Source organism: Lathamus discolor, chromosome 20 (assembly GCF_037157495.1).
Source record: "Lathamus discolor isolate bLatDis1 chromosome 20, bLatDis1.hap1, whole genome shotgun sequence".
NCBI lineage: Eukaryota > Metazoa > Chordata > Aves > Psittaciformes > Psittacidae > Lathamus > Lathamus discolor.
This window is the reverse complement of record NC_088903.1, coordinates 2,309,877-2,321,393: the sequence shown is the minus strand read 5'-3', so window position 1 is coordinate 2,321,393 and position 11,517 is coordinate 2,309,877. Positions and strand designations below refer to the sequence as shown.

The 11,517-nt window shown below is 52.5% G+C and overlaps 3 protein-coding genes and 1 pseudogene across 3 annotated transcripts; 2 read left to right on the top strand and 2 right to left on the bottom strand.

Annotated features, from left to right (window-relative positions):
• Positions 1-1,777: 1,777 nt before the first annotated feature.
• On the bottom strand, positions 1,778-2,630 carry LOC136024055 (feather beta keratin-like; annotated as a pseudogene).
• A 2,425-nt stretch (positions 2,631-5,055) lies between these two features.
• On the top strand, positions 5,056-5,631 carry LOC136024056 (feather beta keratin-like). Its single transcript, XM_065699121.1, has 2 exons — positions 5,056-5,154; positions 5,290-5,631. Exons 1-2 carry the CDS (start codon positions 5,056-5,058, stop codon positions 5,629-5,631), a joined length of 441 nt encoding a protein of 146 aa, XP_065555193.1.
• Positions 5,632-8,483: 2,852 nt separating this feature from the next.
• On the bottom strand, positions 8,484-8,804 carry LOC136024057 (feather beta keratin-like). Its single transcript, XM_065699122.1, has one exon. It carries the CDS (start codon positions 8,802-8,804, stop codon positions 8,484-8,486), a length of 321 nt encoding a protein of 106 aa, XP_065555194.1.
• Positions 8,805-10,285: 1,481 nt separating this feature from the next.
• On the top strand, positions 10,286-10,606 carry LOC136024235 (feather beta keratin-like). The gene has a single exon (XM_065699444.1). It carries the CDS (start codon positions 10,286-10,288, stop codon positions 10,604-10,606), a length of 321 nt encoding a protein of 106 aa, XP_065555516.1.
• The last annotated feature ends 911 nt before the right edge of the window (positions 10,607-11,517 follow it).

Genomic DNA, 11,517 nt, shown 5'->3' with positions numbered 1-11,517 from the left:
TTTATTCCCATTTCCAGAGTATTCCCCAGTCAGGGAGTGATTGACATGTGTCTTAGATGCCCATCCTGAGCTGTCTGTTGGGCTGCAGGATCTAAAGTGGACATTGCTGATACAAGGGTGGGCAATGGTGACAGGGCATGGGGTACATGACACATGACTTCTGCAGAGCTCACCCTGACCAGCCGTGCATCTTGCCTTGCCTTCTGCTTTCTTGTTTCCACATGTGATCTTCCCCTCATTTTTCTTGAAGCGAAAGCAAGCAGAAGGAAAGCAGCTCCTCACTGACAGTCTGTCAGCAGTGCTTGAAGTGCTGAATACTGTGTACTACTCTCCAACCATGGTGACAGAGAAAAGACTCAGCCAAATTCAGGGCTATGTGTTGTGGATTCAAAAGACATCATGACCATGGCCATCTTCTTTGGCAAGGAAGCTGAGCCATGTGTGTCTGTTCCCTCTTTAGACTGATTAGCACCTGCCGAACAGCAAACTCATCTTCCAGCAGAAAGATCTCCCCAGTGGTGAACACATTTACATTGCTGTAGTTCTCCAGCAGAACTCATTTTCCTGACTTGCATTTGAGCTTTTGCTAGCAAGGGGCTTGAAGATCTGTATGGAGAAAGCTGCCAGTGTCTCTGCTGCTGATTAGGGCTCTGGGAGATTCCTGCATCATGTTCAGGAATGTCCTGAAGCAGTTCAGCAGCCCCCTTCCTCAGCTGCAACTTTCTGTGCAGTCTTTCCTGGTAGTGCCAGCACTGCTTTAGAGATCTTCCTGACTCCTCTGAAAGAATGATTGCCCACAGCTGCCTGCTTCTCTCCAGAGACTTTCCCCAGAAAACCCACGGCAGAGATGGCAGTAGGATGTTGACATGCATTGTGAGCTGAATCACCTCATTCTTACTCCTGCTGTTCTCTGGGAGCATTTTCTACCTGAGTCTTTGCTCACCACCCAGTAAAGCAGCATCCACTCCTCAAGTCCCTGTTGGGTTATTGCCCTGTCAGGACCTTCCACAGCCCAGGCTCCTCAACCAAGCTTGGGAGCTGCCACACACCCCTTCTGCAGCATATGCACCAAGCCCAAGAGGCCATTTTTGAGCAAAGGCTCAAAAAGCTAAGCCTGATGGCCAGGGACTCTGGAGGAGTCATGGATGCCTCCCTCACCTGCAAGTGACAGTGCCTGAAGAGGGCCCACTGCACAGTGTCCAACCCTCCCTTCCTTTGGGGAGGGTGAAGGCTCTCCATGTGCTCCCCCTCCACCAACTAACAATCTCGGAGAAACACCCACCCTTCTGACTATAGGTGTCTGGAGTGTCAACAGAGGGAAGGACCATGCACTGGCAGGTAACAATCATTCTGTTAACAACTATAGCACAACCATCCCCCAAATCTCCCTCCCAGAACCAGCCCTGAGAACATGTATCTCACTGGGCATCTTGGGAGACGGTCTGTAGGGCAAAGGATGACACAAAGTCATGGGTTGGGATGCAGTAGATTTTAATGAGGCAAAAACAGGGAACAAGGACACTATGAGTGGAGATCCTGGTGCAGGGAGCATCAGGGGCAGAGAGGAGTCTGTGCCCCACGGCTGTGGGGAGAAAGAGTGGCAGGGGAAAAAGCAGCATGGGCCATGCTGTGTGAGAGCACAAGGCTGGCCCCATCCTTGTGCAAGGGGTGCTGGGGTTGCTCAGCTGCTCTGGAAGCAACAACCCAAGGCCCTGTCCCCAGTGTGGTGCCGTCTTCTGGGTCCCTGGGCCCTTCCTCAGGGCCATCACCAGCAGCTTTAGCAGGGGAGGCACCTCCTGCCACAGTAGCGGCCGCCCAAGCCAGAGAGGCCCAAGCCGGAGAGGCTGAAGCCCCCGGAGTTGATGGGCACTCCCTCGGAGCTGAGGATGCTGCCAACGGCAGCGGAGGTGGAGGAGCCCACAACAGTGTTCTGCGGGAAGGAGGTGAGGATGGGGCCGGGCAGGGTCACCACCACGGGGGAGGGCTGGATGGCGACAGTGGAGTCCTGGCACTGCCTGACGCAGGGCTCATTGCAGCTGTTGGCCAGCGGGGTCGGGCCGCAGGGCTGGCAGGGCACGCATGGGCTGTAGCAGGACATGTCTGGATGGTAGAGCTTCACCTGGAAACAGGGCAGGGGCAAGCAGAGCAGGGATATGGGTCAGGAGCAGCCTTTCACACCACCACAAGGAATTCAAGGCAAGCCAATTTTGAGACAAGAAATCGAGGTTTTGTGGGGACTTCAACTTCCCCTCAGCCCAGAAGTGTCCCATCAAGAGTGGCCAAGCCCAGGGGGGTCCCACCTAGCCTGTAGCTCAGAATGCACATCAGCCAAGACTCAGCCTTCTCTGTGCTAGACCTTCTTCCTCCTTCCTTCTTCTATGGCAAGGACCTCCAAGTCCTGCTGTGGCATGATGGAGCAGGCATCTGCTGATGTGTCTGTTGGTCTGAGATCTCAGCCTGTGGAAGGATGAGAAGCAGAAAGGGCTCTAGACTCACCTGGGTCCCAAGGAGAGCAGGGTAAGAGAAGTGGATGAGAGAACAAGGCTTTGGGGTTACTTTTATACTGCTCTTGCACCGCCCCCAGCCCTGAGGCTGCCTCTGCGCAGGCAGTAATTTTCCAACAGACTCATCTTTAATGGAAAGTATTCTTCCTAATCACACAGCTTGTAATTTGGATTCCTTCTTTGACTCCTCTTTATTTCCTCATTTCTGACATGCCCTTTGTGCCAGAGACGCTTCTACCGAATGCTGGAATGAGAGGGTCAAGCAATTGGGAGGCAGGAATGCAGCAGTGCTGGGGACAGCACTCAAGTGCTGAAGACTTCCCATGCAGCCAGGGGACCCCAGTTTGGGGTTCCTTGGTGGGCTGTCTTGTAACTCTTTTTTCAGGAAGGGTCACAGGTACTCCAAGTGTTGCAGTCCCCAGTTGTCTACACACGGGTTCCTGTGCAGAAGGACTTCCTCTGTCCTTCTCTCTCCCTCTGCCCCAGCTCACTCTGACAGTCAGTTCAGACTGACGGCTCACTCCTCAGGCTGGTGGGCCATGCTTCTGGTTTCTCCTTCTATTGCTTAGTTTGAGGAGAAATTTTCCCCCTTTCTTGGCCTTATCTCATGTAGGTGTGCAACCCAGCCTGCACATCTAAGTGGCTGTAGCACCCAGAAGTCACAGAATTCCCACATGCATAACTCAGGGACTGGCTAAAATGTCTTGGAAATGGAATCAGCAGAGTGAGAACCTGCCTCTTGGATTCTCTCAGCATCCCAGAGCCAATGCTTCTTAGCTGTGTCAAGGTGTGTGCAGAAATGTGGCCAGGGGTATTGAGGGGCCATGGAGGAATAGGATAGGAGAGGACGCAGTCACAGGCAGAAAATTTGTCTCTGCTTTTGCACACTCCATTGCTATTGGGAAGCACCACTGTGCAGTGATTAGAGAGGTCGAAAAGCCTGGCTGCAAGAGAGGAAGCAAGTTAGAGAGGAATAGCTCAAAGTGAAATGCGAAGTTTCTTGCAGAAGCAGTTTTCAACAGAGAGAACCTTTCCCCTCTTCTGCAGTGCCTTTTCTTTCACTAACAACAGTCTCTGAGGGAAAGAGTTCTTGTCTTAACACTCCTCATAGGGGTAGCAGCAGCGTTTGGAGAGTGTGGTGATGAATCAGACAATCCTTTCCTTGCAGGCAGTTCCTGGCAGAATAGTACTTCAGTGTGGGACACAGAAGTTCTGTGTGATTGAAGACCAAATGAGTTGTCAGCTGCTTGACTCTCCCTTTGCAGCCTAGACCAACTGTCTTTCCTCTAAAGCACAGGAACACCAGGTCATCTGTCCTCATGTTTGATAGTGACTCAAGGTCTATGCCCAACGCAGTGTCAGGTCAATTAGTTGCAGCGATGGCCATGGCTTTGACTTGAACATGAGGAGCCTGTGTCCCTTCCCAAACACTGTTAATACTGCAAAAGAAGCAGGTTCACTCAGGAGTGCCCTTCATGAGGTGGGCAGGATTTTCTGGCTTTTCTCCCTGTACAGAAAGCTAACCCTGTTGCTTTGAACTCCTCAATACTGGGAGGAGAAGATGTATCCTGACCTGGAGAAGCAGGGAGTGGTGACTGACAGTCATGCTAAGACACTTTGAATGTTGGTACACTTGTTTAAATTGTGTTTCCAAGTTGGCGTGAAACTGTCCTTGTGAGGCTCTGAGATGTGAAGTAGCAGAGTGAGAGTTTTGAAGGAGCATGAAAACGAATGCTCAGGAGACACGGTCTCAGTACTAGCACCCAGGCCAGATCTCCACCAGGTCCATGCCATTGCTCTTCAGCTGCCACTTGCCTCCTTTTGGCCTGTGGAACCTATTGCTCTGTGGTGTGCATGTACAGAAGAATGGAGAGTGCCCCTGGCATGACCAGGACATCTCCTCATGAAGAAGACATGTACACAGGGAAACACAGGCATGTGCCCATACACACCTGTGTGCTTGTGCACACTTAAACATGCATATATACACAGATTTTAGGGAAAACCAATTCTTTTGATACAAAAATGAATGCAAATGAGAAGACATACAAGCGTGCATACATATAAGTGAAGCTACACAGATGTTGTTTGTACATAGATTGGACAGACAAATAACCCTAATATGCTGAAGGCATTGATTGGAGACACCACGAAATTGGTCAGAGAGTGGAAATGCAAAACAGATGGCAGATTTGTCGCAAAAGCAAGATCATCAGGAGGAGGAGGTTCAAAATGAGCAGTGGAGCCCACTCACCAGTGATCATTAAGAAATGCCAGACCCCTTATTTAGAACAGGGTGATGAACAACTCCACTGTATCTATATCCAGAAAATGGGTCAGGTCTTCAGCCCATAATGATGCATTCCTGACCTGAAAATCCTTGGGTTTCTCATCTCAGAACTTGAAAGAACACTCAAAGGCAAATGGCCATGGAATAAATCACAATATGAAAGAACTGAGCTCTGGACAGCAAAAGATCCTGGGCTTGGATGATCCTTGACTTGGATGTCTTCAATTAGAGACTGCTGGAAAATTACTGCCTGTGTAGAGCATGACTACATGCCTGGGGCGAAGCTGGAGCACTATAAAAGCCAGTGCAAATACCCACTCGTACATCCACTTCTCTCACCTCTCTATCCTGAAGGATCAGGTGAGTCTGAAACTCTTTATCTTCCTTTCTTTCCTCCTCTGAACACCATTAATGCTCCAACTCAGCATCATGCCTGGGATCCATCACAGTGGTGTGAGAAGCTGCTTCTAACCTGTGTCCCTGCCCTGTCTCCAGGTGAAGCTCTCGCATCCCGGCATGTCCTGCTACAGCCCGTGTGTGCCCTGCCAGCCCTGCGGCCCGACCCCGCTGGCCAACAGCTGCAATGAGCCCTGTGTCAGGCAGTGCCAGGACTCCATCGTTGCCATCCAGCCCTCCCCCGTGGTGGTGACCCTGCCCGGCCCCATCCTCACCTCCTTCCCACAGAACACTGTTGTGGGCTCCTCCACCTCCGCTGCCGTTGGCAGCATCCTCAGCTCCGAGGGAGTGCCCATCAACTCTGGGGGCTTTGGCATCTCTGGCTTGGGCCTCTCTGGCTTGGGCGGCCGCTACTGCGGCAGGAGGTGCCTCCCCTGCTAAAGCTGCTGGCGATGGCCCTGAGGAAGTGCCCAGGGACCCAGAAGATGGCTCCGCACTGGGGATGCCGACTCCTTTCTGCCTTTGGTGCTCCCTGCACCAGGAACTCCACTCACAGTGTCCTTGTTTCCCTGTTTTGACTCATTAAAGTTCAGCTGCATCCCAACCCATGACTTTGTGTCATCCTTTTTCATGCAGATGCCAAGATCCCAAGAAATGCGTTTCCTGTGCAGTTTTGACCTTGCTTGATTTCATGGCAAATATACCTTGCAGAAAAATCAGAATTATTCTTTGTCCTTTCTCAATCACTTCTTTTGTTTTGCCCCACATGAGGGGGTAACCAAACTGCAACTACACTGAGAGGAGGGAGAGGCATTGTCTTCAGAATTTCAGACAGGAAGGTGCTCTCTTCACCATTGGTGTATCCAAATCCAGGCAATACATTGCTGCCAAGCTGTTAGAATACAGCACTAGTTCATTCCGGACTACCTTTTTCAGATGGCCCTTGTACACAGGGCATTCTCCAGTCCTTAGGAGACCTCCTTGTCACCAGATGACTTCTATCACAACTCATCCTCTCAGGTACTTTATGCCTCTCTAAGCCTTGGTTCACCTTCCTTACTAAATCACAAGATCTTGGATAGATATCTTGCCCTCACAACTTGCTCCATCCCTGGCAGTGTTCAAGGCCAGGTTGGATGAAGCCTTGTGTTGGATGGTTTAGTGAGGGGTGTCCCTGTCCATGGCAGGGGGGTTGGAACTAGATGATCTTGAGGTCCTTTCCAACCCTAACCATTCTATGATTCTATGATTCTGACAGGACACACCTCCAGAGACCACAATTCACAGCTTCTTCTCCAAGTCCACTGTCAATTCCTGGGTCCCTAAGCAGGGATCCCAGCTGTTTGGCTTCCTTACCTACCAGTTCCTGACTGTTGGCTCCACTCTCCAAACATCAGAGTTGCCATGCAGGAACCTGCTCACCAGGCTGGTGGCTGTAATGTTTCCACGTCTTGAAGCTCTCTTGAGGTCAAAGACTGGGTGCAACCAAATCCAGCTTGGATGGGGCTTGGAGCAACCTGGTCTAGTGGAAGGTGTCCCTGCCCGTGGCAGGGAGTTGGAACTGGATGAGCTTCTTCCCAAGCCTTTCTATGACTTGACTCCATACTTTCTGTCTCTTCAGTTACTTGTCTCACTTCATCTTCCCACTCCTTTGCTGAAGGGCTGCCTTCCTCATCACACGCTTCTCCCCTCACTTCTTTACAAATCAATGAAAAGGACCCATTCACCTCATTGTCCACTATTTCATTACCATAAAAATCACTGCCTGTAGTGTTTGGGTCCCTGTCCCAGCCATAGTGTCCTCACCTGTGGTTTGGGTCTCTGCCTCAGCTACAATGTTCTTAGATGTAGTTGGGATCCCTGGCTGAATCATGACGGCCCTCTGATGCTAAGGAGTTGTGGCTCAGTAAACACAGGTCAAGTAAAAGCAAGGCCAATACAGTGCTAAAAGCAGCTGGCTTGCAAGCAGCAGCTACCCAGGGACTGTGCACCTCAGGGCACATTTCACTGTCACCACACCCAGAAGTTGTCACCTCTTAAGCCAGCATGACAGCAGTTTCCACAAAGCCACATTAACCCAACAGTTCATTAATATTTGTAAAAATCTCAAGGAAGTGTGAACAAGGACCTCGGGAACCTGCACAAGAGAATGAACCACATCAGCCTTGGATGGGGAGAGGGAGCTGTATTCCCTCATGTTCTCCACTAGACAGCTCCCCCAGCACAGTTGGGGCACCAATGCCAGGGCAATTACTGGTTGCTTGAGAAGGCAAAATGCTTAATGAGGAAGTGAAGCCCAAGCAGGAGGTAGAGAGGAGGTGGAAGCGGGGACAGGCCACTTTGGATGTCGTCAGAGTATGCAGAAGCGTGATTGGGAAAGCCGAGGCCCATTTGGAATTCTATCTAGCTGAGGATATTAAGCACAACAGGAAGGGTTTCTTCAAATAGATCACTAATAGGAGGAAAATGTGGGCCCACTACAAAGTGGAGCAGGAACCCTGGTGACAGAGGACACAAAGAAGGCAGAGATACTGAATGCTGCCTTTTCTTCAGTCTTCAACATCAAAGCCAACCCGCAGCAATTCCTGAGCCAGAAGACCAGAGAGAAGGTCTGGAGAAAGGAAGTCTTTCCCTTGGTTTAGGAGGCTTGGTTAGAGAGAAGGGGGTTGGACCAGATGACCTCTGGTGGTTTCTTCCAGCTTCAACCATTCTGTGAATGCCTCCCTGCCCCAGACCTCCTCCTTCCTCTTACCATTTGTTGCTAACCATGATGTCATACGTTATGGAAAATCCCTTTGGTCAGTCCTGCCTTTGTTTCCTCCCAACATCTTCCTCACACCAGCCTACAAGCATTTCTAAGAGGCAGTCAGAGAGACAGCATTGTTGCTGTGCAAGCAGAGCCCAGCAAAACGCAAGACATTTTTGTGTTATCAGCACCATTCCAGGTACAGCCACAAAGAAGAAGCAGGAGGGCTAATATGGGGCCAACTCCATCGAGGTAGATCCCACACAACGCTATTACAAATGACTACGAAATTATCCCCTCCCAGAACCACCCCTGAGCAACAGCTCTCTCCCTGGGCATCTTGGGAGAGCATCTGTATGAAAAAGGATGAGATTGGGGCATGGATTGGGATGCAGCTGAACTTTAATGAATCGAAACAGCGAAACAAGGACACTGTGAGTGGAGATCCTGGTGCAGGGAGCACCAAAGGCAGAAAGGGTTCAGGATCCCCAGTGTGGTGCCATCTTCTGGGTCCCTGGGCGCTTCCCCAGGGCCATCGCCAGCAGCTTTAGCAGGGGGGGATCCTCCTGCCGCAGTAGCGGCCACCCAAGCCGGAGAGGCCCAAGCCGGAGAGGCCAAAGCCCCCGGAGTTGATGGGCACTCCCTCGGAGCTGAGGATGCTGCCAACGGCAGCGGAGGTGGAGGAGCCCACGGCGGTGTTCTGCGGGAAGGAGCTGAGGATGGGGCCGGGCAGGGTCACCACCACGGGGGAGGGCTGGATGACGACGTTGGAGTCCTGGCACTGCCTGACGCAGGGCTCGTTGCAGCTGTTGGCCAGCGGGGTCGGGCCGCAGGGCTGGCAGGGCACGCACGGGCTGTAGCAGGACATGTCTGGATGGTAGAGTTTCACCTGGAGACAGGGCAGGGGCAAACAGAGCAGGGACGTGGGTCAGGAGCAGCCTTTCAGCCCAAGACAAGCCAAGGTTGAAACAAGAGCTGGAGGTGTTGTAGGGGGATCCATGGATTTCAGCTTCCCCTCAGCCAAAAAATGCCCCAACAAGAACAGTGAAGTGCAGGGAGCTCCCAGTGTAGCCATCACTCACTTCAGCCAGCCGCAGCCTATCTGCATGATACACCTTCTGCTCCCTTCCCTCTCTCATTATTCGTAGCCCCTTGACCCAGTATAGGACATAAGGCAAGAAAAAGGAGGCAGAAGGAGAGGAGAAAAGGCTTCAGACTCACCTTGTTCTCAAGGAGATGGAGGCGAGAGCAGTGGATGAGAGAGTGAGGAGAAGTTCCTTCTTTTATATTGCTCCTGCACCGCCCCAGGCCCACAGTCACTGCACACAGGCAGTAATTTTCCGGCAGACTCACCTCCAAAGCAAAACATACGCCTAATGGCACAGGTTGGGGTTTGGTTTCCATCAACGCAGCCATTTCACTTCCTCGTTTCTGAAATGACCATTATGTCACAGAAGATCCTTTCAAGTATCAAGATGAGAGACCCAAATATTTCCTGTCAGGAGCACATCAATAGTAGCATAAGATATACTGCAAGTGGTGGAGGTGTGTGTGCAGGTAAGAGGCATGGGTCGGGAGAGATCTGGTGAGGTTGTTTTCAACCCTCTGGACAGGATCGTGCTGTCCCACCAATGCAGTCCTCTCCTGCCTGTGTCCATTTGTTTGGCGGCTTTCCCCTCTTGTGATAACCTCTGGGGTCCTACTAAAGCCATCTTTAGGCACATCAGTAGCACCTGCATGGCAGAGCAACACATCAGCAATGAGGAAATCAGATGGAAAACAACCCCCAACCCGTGCCATTAGGTGAGCGTTTTGCTTTGGAGGTGAGTCTGCTGGAAAATTACTGCCTGTGTGCAGTGACTGTGGGCCAGGGGCGGTGCAGGAGTGGTATAAAAGGCGGAACTTCTCCTCACTCTCTCATCCACTGCTCTCGCCTCCATCTCCTTGAGAACAAGGTGAGTATGAAACTCTTTCTTATCCTCATTGTCCTCCTGTTTCTCCTCATCCTCCTCTGGGACTTCTCAGGATAAACCTGCTCCTTCATCCTACACTGGCGCTGAAGCAGCTTGTCACAGGACAGGAAAAATGGTTGAAGTTGTGGCATGGAGTTAGGCTGGGTCTTGGCTGAGCAATGGTCTGGGCGGTGACCTTGCTGGGTTTGGTTGCCCTTGGCAGGGCTCTTTTGCACTGAGGGGAAGCTGAAGGCAGTGGGACTCCTTAAGCAGCCCCTAGGTCGTGACTCCATCTTGTTGCTTGGCTCCTTTGTGGTGGGCTTCAGGCTGCTCCTGACCCGTGTCCCTGCTCTGCTTGCCCCTGTCCTGTCTCCAGGTGAAGCTCTACCATCCAGACATGTCCTGCTACAGCCCGTGCGTGCCCTGCCAGCCCTGCGGCCCGACCCCGCTGGCCAACAGCTGCAACGAGCCCTGCGTCAGGCAGTGCCAGGACTCCAACGTCGTCATCCAGCCCTCCCCCGTGGTGGTGACCCTGCCCGGCCCCATCCTCAGCTCCTTCCCGCAGAACACCGCCGTGGGCTCCTCCACCTCCGCTGCCGTTGGCAGCATCCTCAGCTCCGAGGGAGTGCCCATCAACTCCGGGGGCTTCGGCCTCTCCGGCTTGGGCCTCTCCGGCTTGGGCGGCCGCTACTGCGGCAGGAGGATCCCCCCCTGCTAAAGCTGCTGGCGATGGCCCTGGGGAAGCGCCCAGGGACCCAGAAGATGGCACTGCACTGGGGATCCCGAACCCTTTCTGCCTTTGGTGCTCCCTGCACCAGGGTCTCCACTCACAGTGTCCTTGTTTCCCTGTTTTGACTCATTAAAGTTCAGCTGCATCCCAACCCATGCCTCTCTCTCATCCTTTCCCCTACAGATGCTCTCCCAAGGTGCCCAATGATAGAGTTGTTTCTCTGTGTGATTCTGGGATGGAGGTTTTTGGATGAAGGTGTAGTGGTTGTTAACACAATGGTCGTGAACTGAAAGCCTCAGGGCAGTCTCTCCAAAGCGGCCGTTCTTTAGAGTATGGCTGGGCATCCTCTGCTGGTGTGAGGTGCCCTGTGTTGCCTTTGCACCACTTGGGTTTTCTGTTTTTTCCCCTTCCCCTGATAGACTGTCACGCAGGCCCACAGGCAGAGAACATCCTCCTTGCCCTGCTCCTTCCCTACCTGTGCCCGGCGTTTCCTGGGCATGGTCCTGGATAGCGGGAGCAGATCAGTAAGAGGCAGCTTGTGCAGGCTGAGCGTCTCAAGGGTCTGCCCAGGAGCTCTCCACAGCAGTGCAGTGACCGGAGGCAAAGGCTGCAGAGGCTTGTGGCTGACAAAGGGGAGCAGCTGAACTGCTGCAGGAGAGAACTGGGTAAGATCCCACGTGTCCACCCGGGTCCCTGCGTGGCCGCAACCAGCCCTAGCGCTCCACACATGCTTCCACCCAGACAAGCAGCAGCCTAAGGCAGGGCCAGTTTTTTGGTAACACCATCAAAACCGTTTCTGGACACAAAGGACTGTCATCGGCATCATGGCCAGTACCAATAGGACTTATCCCACTCTGCTCAGCACTCACCGGTTGGGCTCTAGAACACCGCTCTAACGC